Source organism: Miscanthus floridulus, chromosome 12 (genome assembly GCF_019320115.1).
Source record: "Miscanthus floridulus cultivar M001 chromosome 12, ASM1932011v1, whole genome shotgun sequence".
NCBI classification, from domain to species: domain Eukaryota; kingdom Viridiplantae; phylum Streptophyta; class Magnoliopsida; order Poales; family Poaceae; genus Miscanthus; species Miscanthus floridulus.
Window position 1 is genome coordinate 80,028,510 of NC_089591.1, and position 17,162 is coordinate 80,045,671.

Sequence of the window (17,162 nt, forward strand, 5' to 3'; positions counted from 1 at the left end):
AAAAGTAAAAAACTGTAGACCTAAAACAGGTAAATGGATGGTAATTTTGCAACTGAACATCACAAGGCTTTTTATTCATGCCTCAATAAAACCGGCACCTGAACAGTTGATGGTAAATAATGAACAACAAATTTTCTTTCAAGACTAACTAATACCTCAAGACTCAGCATGTAACAATCTGAGCTCTAATTCTATTCCCAATACTTTGACAGACTTGTTTGACGACCATTTGCCCATTTTTGTATCCACCAACTCAAGCTAGTTAACAAATCCTAACCAGCAGTTCAAGAAGGTATTCGTGGAAAAAAACGAAAAATGAAAAAAATAAACCTCCCATTCCCTGATGAATAAAGGTCAACAAGATCAATGCTGCTTCATGTTGACAACTGTTTTCCGCAATCTCTCCATCACAGACTGGACCTTATCTGACATCTTCTGGTAAAGCCATCTTTGCGCGGCCTCGTCCAGTCCATCTGGTGTAATGGTTGGCCATCCCTTCCGTTCAGAGGATGAATCATGGGGTACCATTGATGCCTCTTGCTTCAAGCTTGGCATGTCAAACTCTATTGGCTCTCCAACAATGATATCTATCTTCTTACTGCAGAGTGGCACTGGCGGCCGCCGTCCAAAGAACGATTTTTCTGGCATGACCTGGAAGTAAATGGCATCATGGTAAGAATATATTCATATTTCAGAAAGAATGTTCTATACCACATACTACGATGTCTTCATTATGAGATGCAAAGCATTCTTCCGTGTACCTTTTCAAAACCAGAGTGAACAATTGGCAAAACTATTGGAGTTATAGGTGCTCGGACAATAAGACTGGCAGTTCCCCACTTCAATCTTCTAATTGGATGATCATCTTGGGCTATTTTTCCTTCAGGGAATGTATGCAGCTGTTTGAATATGTCATGATGAACTTTGGAATTAAATAGAGGCTAGAATCCATAGGCAGGGATATGGCATCTGTTGATGACAGAAAGATCAGTATGTAATTGTAAAAAATTTCTCATACCCAGCCTCCATTTTTAAGCACGTCAAGGGCTTCATTCATGTGTTCTTGATAGATCCCACCCCCTCTTGTGATTGGTATGCATTTCCCTGTGCGCACAATTATGTGTCACCTTAAAAGTGAAAAATAAGAATAACTGAAGAATGTGAAGGGAAAAGAGTAAGCACTGGACATTTAAATAGCAGTTAAACAAAAGATGATGAGGCACTAGATTTGATAGTATTGTTTCTTGTACTAGTACCACAGCACATAGCTTAGCAAGCATCGGCTAATCTTATCTGATACACAATACTGCAAACGAGCGTATTATGGCACATGCAGAACACAAACTATGCCAACTCTCAGCAATTCACAAGTCTTGGTGACTGAGTTGAGTGCCATGAAACTGAATTTTTAAAAAGGTTGCTGGCAGTTGAAATGAAACTAGATTTCATAAGAGGAACATACAGATGTTCGCTGGATTAAATAGGATTGTGCTAGACGTTTTACTGTTTTGCATGCTTCACTGGATACACCTTAAAATGCCTCTTACTCCTCTATAAAAAGGCAACAATCCATATCTTCATATGAGATGTTACCTCAGTAACTAGATCGTGTTACATCATCTCAGATTTTTGAGAAGTAGCATCAACATCACTGCCTACAAGTTCCATTTTCACCCACAAAACCCGCATAAGTTGATCATATACAGGTGTCAGTCTATACATACCCAAACCTACATAAGTACTGTCTCTAAAAAGTTCAATTTTCACCCACAAAACCCACATGAGCAGATCATATATAGGTGGTAATTTTATACATACCAAAACTGCAACCCATCGTGATTTAGCATGCAGAGCATCACTAGAACTCAGAAAACTAATACAGGAACGGAACGGAGATAACAAATAGGAATATTAAGGCTCACCAAGTCGAAACATGTAAGACATGACTACATTCTTGAAGCATATATCTTCTGCTGTCAGCACCCACCTTCCAAGCTTTGCATCCGAAGTTGGAAAACCCTTGAACCCCCACATAAGCGGGTCATCTAACCTGGTACAAAAGGTATAAACATAAGGTCTGTGTTACAGAAATTCCGACAAACAAAATTATAGAAAACAATGTGGGGTCAGCAAATTGACAACCACGAGCACTGATACATGACACGTGTACAACACGACAACACGGTGGCACCGCACTTGTGAATATGATTATTTTGTCCTTTCATACACATTTTATGGCGAAAAGGAATGTATTGTAGTTTACTTAAATATACACAATCAATGTACAATGATTCATGGTGATGTTGTAGAAATAAGGAATCATGCAGCAAGTAAGCACTTTTTAAGAAAAGAATAATATCAAATATCACAGCTACAGCTAGACAAATGTAATTTCAAGCTTCCCCTATCCCTATACCACATCTAACCTAAGATTTGCGTGTACAACCTCAGCACTGCTACATGTAGGAGACAGCAGGTGCTTCAAGGGCCAGGGCCAGCACTGCTACAAAAACAGAAGATCAATGACATCCATGGATGCTAATGCTTAATGGATTTACTCATTTGCATGTGCTCAGTGGGGGGGAAACTAGCCTGAGATCCACCGTAGACTGAAACCACAATCAACATACGCTCCAGGCACTCCACTGCCAGCTGATACTTGGAACCAATGCTGACGCAAAACTCATCAGGGAAGGCACCGGAATTACGACAGATCGAGCATACCAAGCAACGCAACAGGTCAACAGACATCTGATCCCAGCTACTGTGTCTAGTCTGAATCGACAAGCATCAAGGGTCATGGGGGAGGGAGACGAGTGAGGAGGTTACAGGGGGACATACGTGGACATGTGGTTGCTGACGGTGAGGAGCGGCGTCCCGGGAAACCGCGACGAGACGAGGCGGAGGAGCGCGTCGGCGTTGTGGACCGTGGTGGTGTTGAGCAGCGAGGCGTACGCCTTGGCGAACGCGCCCACGGCGGCGAACACCGCGGCGCGCGGGACGCCGCCCAGGTGCCCCGCGCGGCCCGCCCACCTCAACGTTCGCGCGGCGGCGGCGGCGGCCGCCCCCGCCTCCGCGGACGCCTCCATTTGTTTCCACTTCCTTTTTTCTTCTCGCGTGGGCTCGGTTTTTCGTCGCTGTCCCTCTGACGATGTAGGGACACTGGTAGTTTTGGTGGGTCCCGACTGGACATGAGCTTGCGCCGTTTGCTGGATTCGCGTTTTTACAAACAGTTTTGCTTTGTTTTCTTTTTGAATTTTCCAGGTAAATATCGGCCGTAAGACCGTAACTAGCACACCACAATTCGGGAGAGAACACTTGTCTTTTTTATTTCAGCTTTGGATCATGGATTACCAGCATAACACCGTCTGACTGTCTAAGAGAGAACACTCCTTATTTTAGCTTTGGGTCGTGGACCATACCTGCTCTGTCTCAAAAAAGGTAATGTTCTATAATTTGTTTGTAAAAATAGATATCGTATAATGAATCTAATTATACTTATTTGATATATATATTACAATCTTCACATATTTTTATAGAAAAACTGGTCCAACCAAAGATTGTTTGACTTACTTTTTGGAGTGAATGGAGTAGAATTAGAATCATTGTATAAGATAAAACAAAGAAGCAACTTGCAAGCTAAAACAAAAATGAGCTTTACACTTCGGTTATGGGGATGGCTGGGTAAAGGATAGCCGATCTTAGATTTTTGCATGCTTTGGTTTAAGGTTGAAATAGGATAGATCTGTCCTAAAAAAATATCACCTCAGATATGTAATACCCTATCCCTTGAAAATGAGCTAACGTGCTCATCTCGCTTTACGCCGTCATGTGTCATCGCATTTGTATTGAGGTTGGAATGAATATATATATATATATATATATATATATATATATATATATATATATATATATATATATATATATATATATATATATATATATATATATATATATATATATATATATATATATATATATAGAACTACTACTCTGTAGCTGGCTACAAAATAACTTATTCTGTAGCCACTTTGAGTTACGATAATTACTATGTTAATTTATGAGATTATAGTAACTCCTTACTAAGTGGTTTACTATAACGTTATGGTAAATATCCCCGTGTGTTATAGTAACCCAACTATAGTAAATATATATTGACATTATCATAAATTAGTATATAAAATTATGGTAAATGGAGGTGGCTACAGAATAACTTATTCTGTAGCTGGCTACTGAATAGCCTCTCCCTATATATAAAATTATAGTACGATTTAAGAGTTTGTGGACCTAAGTGACACCCCAAGACAAATTCAAGGACCCACGATGCATACTACTCATATATATATATATATATATATATATATATATATATATATATATATGAGTAGTATGCATCGTGGGTCCTTGAATATATATATATATATATATATATATATATATATATATATATATATGAGTAGTATGCATCGTGGGTCCTTGAATTTGTCTTGGGGTGTCACTTAGGTCCACAAACTCTTAAATCGTACTTCTCGCACCCTAATGTTGTTTAAGTATGTCACTTAGGTCCATAACTCATCGGAACAAGGTTTTGGCCGACGTGGCGTGGACAGCATGGCGCAAGCGCATGTGAGCCTGCTTCGTCCGCCGAAACTCGCCGACGTCGTGAGACGGGCCGCCCGCGTCGTCGTCCTCGACGAAGATCTTGCAGCTGCCGTAGCACGTCTCGCACGGCACGAACCGGACGTCGCCGCAGGCGGTGCACGCCTCCATGTACCCGAGCTTCCGCGAGGGCGCGGCCTCGCACCCCTCCAGGGCGCGCCCGAGCTCGTCCGCCTCATGCAGGAAGTGCACGTCCTCGGCGCCGCCGAGGTACTGGCCGTCAACGAACACGCGCGGGAGCACGCGTGCCTGCAAAGCCGGGCCCGAGGAGCTCCGCGAGCTCGGCCTTGAAGACGGCGTGCATGGAGACGTCGCGCTCGTCTAGGCACATGCCGTAGCTACGCAGGATGCGGGCACGGAGACCAACCCTGCCCTCCTCGCGCGGTCGCTCACCGGCAAGCCTGTGCCCCGGCGACTCCTCGTCCCCGCCCCAGCGCTCCCCGGCTCTGTTGTGGCCTGCACCGCGCCGTCGCTAGCCAGCCCGGCCCTGCTCTGCTGGCTGCTGCAGTCTGCTCTGCTGCCGTGTTGTGCCCGGAGCCTGACTCAGCCCCTGACCGTCGCGGCGCGGCATCCATCGAGCTCGCATGTGTTCGTCGAGCTCGCATGCTGCCGTGCTATGCCCGGAGTAGGATGAACACAGTCCGGCTCCGGCACGGCGTCCGTCGAGCTCGCATGCGCGCAACGGGGTGGCCATGCTCCTGATCGCATTTGCCGGCGACGACGTCGTAGCGGTACACCCAGTCCAGCAGAGCGCGCTTCTCTGTCCTGTGTGCCAGCATGTGTGTTCGGCCCGTGTTGTTGCTGCTGCTGCTGCGGCGGCGGCTAACCTACGCATCGGCGCTCATCGGCGGCGGTGCTCGCCCACGTGACCGCGGCAGCTGCTTGCTGGCGCACACCTTTGCGCCGTCGCCGCCGGCTTCTCGCCTGCACGCCTGCTGCTCGCTTGCGTGGTCGCGGCTCGCGAATGTGTCTATGCGCGCCGGCGGCATCTCGCCCACGCACACGTGCGCGTGCCTGTCTGGCTGCTCGCAATACACATTCGCATCGGGAGCCGACGGCACAGAACGACGGAAGGAAGAGGAAGGAACCGGCGGCAGCGGCACCCTCCCCCTCAGCGAGCCTCGCAGGCACGGTGGCTCTCCTCCTCGGCCCTATGATGCTGCGCGAGCATGACCTTTGCGCGGCTACGCCCAGCTCCAGCGGCCCGCACCCGGCGGCGGCGGTGACGGGGACGCCGCGAGCGTGGCACCTCGGTAGCCCGTGACAGGCACGGTTTGGGAGCCGGCTCGCCCGCGCGCCTATGCGTGGCGACATCTGGTGCTAGCCTGCACGGCGGCGGCTTGGGCACGTGCCTGTGCGCAGCCGCGGGCTCGCCTACGCGGCGACGGCTCATTCATGTTCCTGTGCGACTGCTCGTGCATGCAGCTTGCGCCGTGGCCCTGTGCATGATGCTTGCCCGTGCCCTGTGTGGCTGCTCATGCATGCTGCTCGCTACGCGGTGGCTGCTCGTGCATGCTGCTTGCCCGTGCCCTTGTGCAGCGGCGATGGCAGTGGCTCGCCTGGTGAAAGGTCCTAATGGCTATGGGGGTGAATAGCCTAATAAAAATTTCTACAACAACACTTAACAAAATGGTTAGACAATTATAAGGCAAAGCAAGTGTTGTACTAGCCTACTCAAAATACAAGCCACCTACCACAATTCTAGTTTACATAGTATCTATTCACACAATAGCTATGACACTACCCTATGTTAGTGTGCTCTCAAAGGCTAACTAAAGAGCCACACCAATCAAGCAAGCAAGCTCTCACAACTAGCTACACTAAAGAGCTTGACAACTAGTTTGCGGTAATATAAAGAGAGTGATCAAGAAGATTATACCGCCATGTAGATGAGGGAACCAATCAATCACAAGGATGAATAACAATAAAGACCAATCACCTCGGAATCAATGATGAATAGAATGATTTTTTACCGAGGTTCACTTGCTTGCTGGTAAGCTACTCCTCGTTGTGGCGATTCACTCACTTAGAGGTTCACGCGCTAATTGGCTTCACACGCTAAACCCTCAATAGGGTGCTGCACAACCAACACAAGATGAGGATCACACAAGCCACGAGCAATCCACTAGAGTACCTTTTGGCGCTCTGCCGGGGAAAGGTCAAGAACCCCTCACAATCACCACGATTAGAGCCAGAGACAATCACCACTCTCCGCTCAACGATCCTCACTGCTCCAAGTCGTCTAGGTGGTAGCAACCACCAAGAGTAACAAGCAAAATCCGCAGCGAAACACGAACACCAAGTGCCTCTAGATGCAATCACTCAAGCAATGCACTTGAATTCACTCCTAATCTCACTATGATGATGAATCAATGATGGAGATAAGTGGAAGGGCTTTGGCTAAGCTCACAAGGTTGCTATATCAATGAAAATGGCCAAAAGTTGTGAGCTACAGCCGGCCATGGGGCTTAAATAGAAGCCCCCCACGAAATAGAGCCGTTATACCCCTTCATTAGGTATAACACGGGCTGACCGGACGCTTCGGTCCAACTGACCGGACGCTGCTCCTCAGCGTCCAGTCGCCCGATGGCGGCCACGTGTCTCCTGCGTTCAACAGTGAACGTTAGATCTCAACGGTCGACATGTTGACCGGATGCTCCGACAGAGCTGACCGGACGCTAGACCCTCAGCGTCCGGTCGTTTACAGTAAGGATCCAAAACTGATTTTTGCCGACCGAACGCGTTCGGTCATGCTTGACCGGACCCTGCCAGCGTCCGGTCACACTGTGATTTCTTACTGTGCTGACCGACAACATGATCGGACACAGCCGTTCAGCGTCCGGTCGCAGAGCGGCCCAGCGTCTGGTCGTTTGACCAACGCCAGCGTCTTCGCTGCTACACCTGACCGGACGCGCCGGTCCAACCGAGGCCAGCATCCGGTCACTTCCAGTGACCTCTATCTTTTCTGTCTAGGGCGTCGGTGGCATCGTCGGACTGTCCGCACTCTATGGGCGGACACTCCGCCAGTGGAGTTTCTTACCCTTGCACCTAAACTTCACCACCCTTGATCAAATGTGCCAACCACCAAGTGTATCACCTTGTGCACATGTGTTAGCGTATTTTCACAAATATTTTCAAGGGTGTTAGCACTCCACTAGATCCTAAATGCATATGCAATGAGTTAGAGCATCTGGTGGCACTTTGATAAACATATTCCGATACGAGTTTCACTCCTCTTAATAGTACAGCTATCAAACCTAAATATGATCACACTCTCTAAGTGTCTTAATCACTAAAATAAAATAGCTCCTATAGTTTATACTTTTGCCTTGAGCTTTTTATTTTTCTCTTTCTTCTTTCTAAGTCCAAGCACTTGATCATCATCATGGTATCATTATCATCATGCTATGATCTTCATTTGCTTCATCACTTGGAGTGTGCTATCTATCTCATGATCACTTGATAAACTAGGTTAGCACTTAGGGTTTCATCAATTCACCAAAACCAAACTAGAGCTTTCACCTAGGGAAGACGATGATTATTTTCAAAACAGTCCCCCAAAGGAGGCTCACGCGTGGCTCAAGTGCGTTTGCGCCACCCTATCCACGCCACATCGGCCAAAACCTTATTCCGATGAGTTATAGACCTAAGTGGCATACTTAAACAACATTAGGGTGCCAGAAGTATGATTTAAGAGTTTGTGGACCTAAGTGGCACCCAAGACAAGTTCAAGGGTCTACGATGCATATTACTCAATATATATATAGGACGAGGCTAAAATGCACCTAGGTGTATTCTGTATAGCAAATGCACCCGACCGTGAGCGCGGCGAGCACGAGCCGTACCGGCGTGGAGTCTGACCCGATTGACCAGCGCGCCTGTATCTCCCAAGACCCACGCGCCTGTATAGGCCCCGAGCGCTGCCCCTCAGCTGCAACTCATCCCTTCAACTGATTGCAACTTCCGTCGTACACAAATTGCAACCTTAGTGGTAGGCCAGTTGCAACTACCCTAGAAGGCTGGTTGCAACTCCGTTTGTATACCAGTTCTAACTCAGCCCGTCAGCCGATTGCATCTTCAGTCGTACACAAATTGCAACTCATCCCTTCAACCGATTGCAACTTCCATCGTACACAAATTGCAACCTTGGTGTTAGGCCAGTTACATTCCGGTTGGGTAGGCCAGTTGCAACTGCCCTAGATGGCTGGTTGCAGCTCATTTGTATACCGGTTCTAACTTAGCCCGTCAGCCGATTGTATCTTCAGTCGTACACAAATTGCAACTCATCCCTTCAACCGATTGCAACTTCCGTCGTACATAAATTACAACTCGTTCGCACGCTCGTTGTGTGCCTGCCTCGCTGTCTGGTGGGATGGTGTTGGCGTGGGAGAGGGTAGAGGTGTGTGGCGCGCCTGATTAGTGGGTTAGTTGGGCCGGTTGCCCAGACAAGATGCGCCGGTTGGCCTAGGTACATTCTGTACACAGATTGCACCCAGGTGCAATATAGCAAAACAGTGTGTGTGTGTGTGTGTGTATTAGGCCAATACCAATGCGGGCATATAGCAGCGTATAGCCCCAGGAAAAAGGTCACCCTCCACGTATGCTCGATAGATTAAGACCACCGTTCACTCAACTCAAGCTGTGTGTGTTGTCTCTTCGGGGTCCCACGGTCTGCACACTGCTCAATCCTAGCCAGAGAAAGAGAGAGTTTGGAGCGACGTGGTCCTAACAGTCTAGAGCCACTGCTCTCACCACAGCGTGCTCCTTAGATGTTGCCTGTTACTTTTATCAGATAAGGCAATGGTCCCTTCTGCAAGACAACCTCAACATGCGAGGCTATACTTCGCTATAGCATGGATGTCTAGAGCTGAGGTGGACATTGAGGCAGCACACCACCATGGTGCATCGAGGAAGGCCTTAGGATTTGATTGCAGAATGAGTATGCCAACCAATAGCGGAGGTGTGGCTTGAATGCTAGACGTTGCTAAACTCGCGGTGATGATAGTTCCTTGCATGGAAGGCGGATGGCGATGGATTTGGACGGTGAAGCTCGTTGGCAGCTCGGCTCTCAACGTGCGACATGAGGAAGGCAGAGGGCTGCGTGGTAAGCAGGCAAAGGTAGGTGTTTCTCTTTATCTTCATTTTTCTTTGCCCACCATAGACCATCATAAGATCCACCGCTAATTGTAGGCTTCCTTTTCCCCTAAGTTGTGCATAAAGTTAATAGAATTATATAAAACTCTAGTTTCCTAGTATAATTGGGTGTCTCTCGAGCTATCTCTGACATGCTTTTGTCTTGGTCATCATCCCCTACTCACTATGTTCTGCTCACTTGCTTACATAGCCGTAGTTCTACACGCAACCGTTGCTCGCTCTTGCCGTAACTTACCTATAATGGTTGCTAGATAAACTTATAGTTATCCACAACAATATGGGCTAATGTTCTATGGTGATGTAAAGAAAAAGAGATTTAGAATTACAACCCCAACACCTTTGTATTGGACTACAACTAGGAGTGACCTCTCCCAATACAGAGGGGTAAGACTTTGTATTGGCCTATTAGGTGAAATTGGGCCTCACCTCCATGCCCGCTATCCTTCTCCACACACGTCCTGACCCTCGGCGCCTCCCTCGTCGGTCGTCGCCATTGTTGCCTCCCTCGCCAGTCATCGGTCGTCGGCACGACGCCTCCCTCTCCTTATGTGCCCTAGCCCCCGACGCCTCCCTCTTCACATGCGCCCCAGTCTGTGCGGCACCTAGCCCTCGACGCCTCACTTGCCGGTCGTCGCCCTTGACCCTCTGCGCATATGCAGCTGACCACCTCACCCCTACCGACCCTCTCCACGTCAGGTATGGTAGGTTCCTTCTTGCCTAGCTTCGGTGGGATCCTCTCCTTCTTCCCTAGCTCCGACGGGTGCAACTACAGGAGGGATGGGGTGGTGCGGTGGAGAGGAGGAGGAGAAGACGGGTGAATTCTATGTACATCCAAATAATAGATTTGGTATTGTGAGCCATTTCCAGCACCATCAATATCTACATCCAAACAAATATATCGTATATAACATAAAATGTTGGACTAGTTTACCAAAATATTAAGTTATGTTGCACATATTGTTGGATCAATCAAGTTTAAAAAGTATCAAATTATATATATACAAACGCACAAGACTACAATCCAATAAACATGATTAGCTATAGATGTTGGAATGAAAAAAGGGAAATAAAATTAGAAAACAAAACATGCACACAAGCCTCCATAGTTTTTTTTAATATAGCCTGCTTGAAATGCAATAATTTCATAGAAATCATACAACAATTTTATAGGAATTAGTTTAATTTTACAAAAAAATGCAGGAATTGAAAAAATGCCTCCCAAACAGGCCTAAAAAAATACACATTCGACACATACCACAGACACTGTTATTAGTTATAACAATGGAGAATTTATGGTAGAGGAGTGGTTGGGACCTACATCCCTACTTGTAATCCAAGACATTTTTTTCGAAACACAAGTTTTTTTTTTGTTTCCTGTGTTTTTGCTGTAAAAATGAAATGTTTTTTTTGTGAAATTTATGTACGATTCTTGTAAAATTTTTGCGTTCCAATGGGCCCTAAAAGTGCTGTCTTGAACCCTAACAGGCTTGCTGCAAAACTCATAACACTAACCACTTGGCCACATGTCAGCTTCTATACAAATACAACCTCATGCTACCCCTTTTAGTAGAACGCTTGGAACCTCTAGCAACCGCACGAGGAAAGTAGACTGACTCGACTACGGAATGAGCTGAGCTTCGTTCATTTTTTTGTGTTATAAGTAGCTATCCTTGGCATCTTGTCTTTTCTGTTCTTACTTATATATAGGTGTCCATCTCTCCTCCTTGGAAAGATCCAACAAATTACTGAAACGATTGTAAATAAGCGCTAAGAAAACAAAGGAAAACGAAAGAGGATCCAAAGGACTATAAATGGAACAGAGAACTGCAGAAGATGCAGGCATTACGTCATATATTATCCGTATATATAATCTAGGCGCGGCAGCAATAAGCAACTGCGTCAGGAGTTCAGGACAGTGGACAGCAAACTAGTTTCCCAAACGAATGCCGACACACAGAGAAGCAAAATATCTGCTGCATGCTACCCACCGATGTCACTATTCTACTACCGCTGTGTCGCTCTGGCAACTGTACCAATGCCATACCCATACCAAACGTTGCAGATACATACACGCAAGAGTCCAGGAAGAGAGAATACGCAAAGAAAAGTCTGCACCAGATCTCGGTCGTTGGTTATCTCGGTCGGGCGATCATAGCAGGGACAGCTGCCTCACCGGGCCTGCTCAGAAACTCGAAAGTCTGAACCTTCTGTGAACAAGGGGTCCTTGTTGACATCTTCTGAAATAACTAAATAAGCTTAGTGACAGGGTAGCAAACAAGCAATGCTCACGACTCATCCACGCCATTCCAAACTAGCAGCGCCGACAGAGCTAGAGGCGATAGAGTATCTGAAATGTAAGCAACATTGCGGTTGCACTAATGTACTGCAACTTGGTCTATCTTCACCATGGGAGCAGGTTCAAACCAAAGGTTCCACTGGCAGTTCTCTTGATCTGTCGAGTGTCAGCACACAGAACACGAATGCCCTGAATCTAGACAGGCGTCAGCACAAAAACCGCTGGGCTGGAGATCACCCACACCATATACTACCATAGTCGTCCGACTGCTCTGTGCGGCTGGAGATCATCCATATCCACCATGCTGCCGTCATCGTCCGACATCACCTGTGGCTGGAGATCATCCACCATGCTACCCTCGCAGTGAGCACGCAGCATGAGAAAACCACCAAAAGTAGCCTTCTTGGGACCCTGCCACTGCACCATTTATAATTGACCAATCTTTCAGCGTTATGCCCATATGAGACCCCCCTGGGCAGCATCAACATCAGTGAAACAAGTCGTCTCTCCAGACAATATTATCCGCGTAACCTTGGGTCATAAGAAAACACCAGCTGTGAGCCGCCACGACGTCAATGAGATATGGAGAACTGAAGAAAGCGGTTGAGGGAGAAGCCTGGAACCACAGAATGAATATGATACATTTACTTGCATGGTGGACGGCACCAGGGCAGACGCATCCATGCAGTGCCGGCCGAGGACCGTCTCCTGGACAGGAATACTGACAAATGAATGCATGGACGTTATGTGCATATGCCTTGACGTCTCCTTTGGAGTAAGCGCAGTCCAGGTGAAGACCATCAGGTGTATGTTCATTTCTGTAGTCTCATTCCTTGGTCGCAAGCACTGCAAGAAGCAAAAATCGTGTACCTCGGATGAATTTCAGGACCCTATAAGTAGATTGAGTCACAACGGTCCTTCCGTATTCTGATTCTGAATAGTAGCTGCCTGACTTCTGCCTCCAGTGCTGCCGTTCGTCAGCCAACATGTCTGACCTGTCAAGGACTGTTGCTCAGGAGCAGCTCGTGTCCCAGGACCTGCACCTCTCGCCAACGCCGGTGATCAACCTTGGGCACCTCAGCCTTGACTCTGTGACACGATCTGGCGTGGTCGACCAAATCGCTAAAGCATGCCATGATCTAGGGTACTTCCAGGTGATGTTGCTTAAGAACAGAGTGCTACAGTTCTTTTCCCTTTGCATTTTGTCCTTTCCTCTATTTCCTTTGACTTTTTCCTTTCTCTGACTGATATTTAATATCGCCATCTGTGACCTCTGCTGACTGCTAGAGTGGACCGAGGAAGCTGACTTCCGTGGCAAAAATTTCAGAAGATAAAATACTTCAACCTTAGATGCTTTGACGACAGACCTTCTTTGAAACCCAGAAGCTAGCTCTGATAGCATCTCGTTGTTAAGATGGTTATGATATGAGCAATCTGTCTTGATTCAACTGCATGACTACATTCCCACTTATGGCTCCCAAAATGAAGAGTCTACGCTTTAAGTTGGCTGAAATTTGGAGTATATGTAGAACTTTTGACCAAACTATGTAATTGTCTTGGTGAGTAAGCTAGTTCTACTGAAACTGTAAGGGGCTGGAAGATGAAGACGACCAGCTCCACGTTACTCAGTTGCATGAAAACTGACAATAAACAACAAGTTGAGAAGGAATTCAGTTCGCATATTGCCCTTCAGTTTTCATTTCAATGGCTAAAACTTCCATAGGGCCATAGGGAATTCCATTCACATGGAAGGTCATTTCAGTACTTATGAATGTCAAATTGTAAATCATCCCTTCTGTGGTGTTATGCTCTCAGTTTTCTAGGTGCTATGAACATTCCAGCCTTGAGGGGCTTGCCAAATTTTGCTTTAAGAAGATAACTTAAGCTGTTGAGTCTCCATACACCCTTGCGAGATCCTCAACTACAAGGGAACAGAGAAAGCTTACTTCCCTGTCCAAACCCTTGGCTTATTGCTCCATTTTTGCAGGTTATAAACCATGGGATCAGTCAACCTGTCATGGATTGTGCTGTTGAAGCAGCTTCAGATTTCTTCAAACTACCAAGTGAGACAAAGGAAGAGTTTGCATCAGAGGACCTCCGCCAACCTGTTAGATATGACACCAGCTCAAAAGATAGCATTAGCATGTCACGGGCATTCCTAAAGCATTATGCCCATCCACTCAGTGATTGGGTTCAATATTGGCCAGAGAAACCACCAATCTACAGGTAAAACAATTTTTCCCAAAAAATCTCCGACAAACCTGAACTACACAGTGGGCTGTACATGTTTGTAAGAACTGACCTGACCCCTTTTTGTTTACTGAAATCAGGGAATACATAGGAAAGTATGCTGTTGAAGTAAGGAGGGTGGCTTTGCAACTGATGCAAGCAATACTAGAAGGCCTAGGATTGGGTAAGGAATACCTGAATGGGAAATTTCAAGAAGGTTCACAACTATTGTCAGTGAACTGCTACCCTAAAGCATCACAAGATGCCATGGCTATAGGGCTGGCTCCACACTCTGATTATGGATTTCTTACCATCTTGCTCACAAGTTGTCGGGGCCTTGAAGTCCTTGACCGCAGCAGCAACAGCTGGAAAACAGCTCAGCGACTTCCGCATGCATTGCATGTCCATGTAGGAGACCACATGGAAGTCCTGAGCAATGGGCAAATCAAAACAGTTGTGCACCGTGCTGTTTTGAATCCTGAAGAGTCAAGGATTTCTATAGCAAGCATTCATGGTTTTGAAGTACATGAGAAGGTCGCCTGTGCCAAGGAGCTTGTGGATGAACAAAATCCCCAAAAATACAAAGAGAGCAGCTTTAGTGACTTCCTCGACTATCTCACAGCTAATATGGACAACAAGCACAGGAATTTTCTTGAAAGCCTCAGAATGTAAGGACTACAAGCCGTAATTAGGGTACAACCTTCACTACAAGTTCAAAAGGTGGTAGGACATCATCCTATGTCTACTGCATTTCATATCTGTCTACTTTAGAGTTCAGACTAATAATCTAAACTTCCATGTTCTTGTCGCTTTGATAAAGAGGTGTACTAACCTCGTCATAGTGGGGATATGTAGTTCTGGTATAAAATTTAAAATCATCCAACCATGCAGATTAACTGGTGCTATGATATTTGAGAAGGCAGATCGAGCTAAGGTTTACTGTCACATGTTTAAATCCTGAAGCGTCCATGTAATCTTCAATAAAGCCCTGTCTGTGTCTGGTGGTGTCCATTTCCAGTTCATGAAGCATTGAAAACTCGCATGTGTAATCATCTTTGGCCATTGTCTACAAGACCACAACCTTCAGGCTCAAAAAGCATCTTTGGTAACTTGGAGTGGGTGTGAAAATGGCTTAGATGACTCAGTGTAAAATATTTTTATATATTGAGCATGTCAATTACTTACTTTGTGCTTTTGAGTTGGCTGGTGAGCAACCTGAATTCCATTCCCTTAAAGCAAATGGAGGTCATGAATCAGAAGCCTGCACAAGGTGGTCGACATCTATAGTCAATACCTTCAATGCATAGCATTACATTACATTGTTTCTTAAGGTGTTTAACAAATATAGCTATCTACTAGCTTTACTCCCCCATGCTGTCTTGTAGGTAGCATAAAAGATTTGTCCCTTCAACAATCAATATAAATATATTAGTATACTCTTCAAAGATTTTATATGAAACCACACATAGGACATAGCATCATTTTAACTTTCTACGCACATGTCTATGGTGGCCCTGAGTTCTTGGCCTCAATGTACGAGGTAGCACCAAACGAAGAGCTAGCACACTCTGCCTTCTCACCTCACTCTGGCAAAAAGTCAAGTCAGACGACCGTAGGAGAACTCAATTTTCAAAACAATTAACTGTTTTGATGTTGTGTCTATAAGAGTGGATCTAGAATACTAGACTTTGTGCTACAGTTTGGAGCTACGCAATCTTCGCGGGTACCGCAACACTCATATTTTTTTTTGAAAGAACTCGCAACACTCATATTGTAGACTTAATAGAGTTTTAAGCCCAAATAAGTTAAAATAAGGTTGGACCAAGCCTAATTAATGAATTCCACAAAGATAGTCACCTTATTATTATTGGCAAGGACGGTCTAATTGGGCGCGTAACAAGCTATAGGCTCCACTGCTACATGGCAGTGGTATACTCCCTTCATTTTAAATTATAAGATATTTTTATTTTTCTAAATAAATAGCAATGTATCTCGAAGGTTTATAATTTAGAACCGAGGCGGTACTCGCAAATTAAATAAACAACCAGAAGCGTTAGTTCATTGTTGGCCACCGAACTGCAACAGGTGAAATATGTTTGCATGCCTTGTTGCTATCAGCCGTGATGCAATGCGCGGCCCCAATCGTTCCTTGTCGCCGGCCGCCGCGGGCATGCATGGGTTCTGTCGCTGATATGTTATTTTTCTGCGAGTGGCCTCCGAAGGTTGTTGGATGAATCTGGCACGGGGGTGAATGGAGGCAGGAGGGCTGGCGGGAGGGGTTCAAAGTCAGCTGGTGGCCGCAGTTGCCGGCGCGTGATGTCTCCGCTAGCCTCCAAAAAAACTCTTTTCGGCCGTGATTAACCAGCGCCTCCAAGACAAGACGGGCGGCAGCACTCACTCCGAGACCCGAAGTACACTGCCACCGGCTCGATTTTCCGGCTTTCCGCAAGAGCGGCATGGTTGGCCTTGTTGTTTCCCTTTTCTTTTCCCCTGTTACTGTTTCTCTATCAGCTTCCTTCAAAAAATATTATCTCTATCAGCAGTGTCCTGGACTAGTATTTCTGAAGCACAAGCTTTACGATGTGTCACAGACTGAGAGCTAGCCATGCATATTGGGGGTTGGTGCTCAATGAGCATGATGAGCTCTCCCTTTGGCCTAGATGAGATCTCCCTCCCAGTGCAACCATGCAAGCTTTCCTGGAGGTTCATGCTCATGCCACCCGTCATGCCGTACACGGGCTGCTGGAGCTGAGAAACCAATTGGTTTGGAGGCCAAGGTGTGCGAGCCAGCGCGACGAAGCTCAAAGGCTCGTGCATGTGATGT

At 46.3% G+C, this 17,162-nt stretch overlaps 2 protein-coding genes across 6 annotated transcripts; one reads left to right on the forward strand and one right to left on the reverse strand.

The window, feature by feature from the left end:
- On the reverse strand, positions 1–3,127 carry LOC136497141 (N-acylphosphatidylethanolamine synthase-like). 5 transcript variants are annotated; one of them, XM_066492934.1, is made up of 7 exons: positions 2,842–3,127; positions 2,593–2,671; positions 2,427–2,500; positions 1,923–2,050; positions 1,019–1,104; positions 762–899; positions 1–651 (listed from the first exon to the last, which is right to left on the reverse strand). In XM_066492934.1, exons 1-7 carry the CDS (start codon positions 3,087–3,089, stop codon positions 364–366), a joined length of 1,041 nt encoding a protein of 346 aa, XP_066349031.1. In that variant the 5' UTR covers positions 3,090–3,127; the 3' UTR covers positions 1–363. The 5 variants fall into 5 exon arrangements, with proteins under 5 accessions (XP_066349031.1, XP_066349030.1, XP_066349033.1 ...); XM_066492933.1 differs by having other exon boundaries at positions 2,427–2,503; XM_066492936.1 differs by having other exon boundaries at positions 2–651; positions 2,427–2,503; positions 2,593–2,775; positions 2,842–2,974.
- Positions 3,128–12,091: 8,964 nt separating this feature from the next.
- On the forward strand, positions 12,092–15,697 carry LOC136498337 (flavanone 3-dioxygenase 3-like). The gene is made up of 4 exons (XM_066494281.1): positions 12,092–13,263; positions 14,097–14,335; positions 14,440–15,061; positions 15,230–15,697. The coding sequence occupies exons 1-3, from the start codon at positions 13,096–13,098 to the stop codon at positions 15,008–15,010; spliced, it is 978 nt and encodes a 325-aa protein (XP_066350378.1). The 5' UTR covers positions 12,092–13,095; the 3' UTR covers positions 15,011–15,061; positions 15,230–15,697.
- Positions 15,698–17,162: the final 1,465 nt, after the last annotated feature.

Coding starts and splice junctions, on each gene's coding strand:
- LOC136497141 (XM_066492933.1), bottom strand. CDS start 3,089: ATGGAGGCGTCCGCGGAGGCGGGGGCGGCCGCCGCCGCCGCCGCGCGA. Junction 1,105..1,922: donor GTCTTACATGTTTCGACTTG/GTGAGCCTTAAT, acceptor TTGTGCGCACAG/GGAAATGCATACCAATCACA. Junction 652..761: donor TTCACTCTGGTTTTGAAAAG/GTACACGGAAGA, acceptor ATTTACTTCCAG/GTCATGCCAGAAAAATCGTT.
- LOC136498337 (XM_066494281.1), top strand. CDS start 13,096: ATGTCTGACCTGTCAAGGACTGTTGCTCAGGAGCAGCTCGTGTCCCAG. Junction 13,264..14,096: donor ATGATCTAGGGTACTTCCAG/GTGATGTTGCTT, acceptor CCATTTTTGCAG/GTTATAAACCATGGGATCAG. Junction 14,336..14,439: donor GAGAAACCACCAATCTACAG/GTAAAACAATTT, acceptor TACTGAAATCAG/GGAATACATAGGAAAGTATG.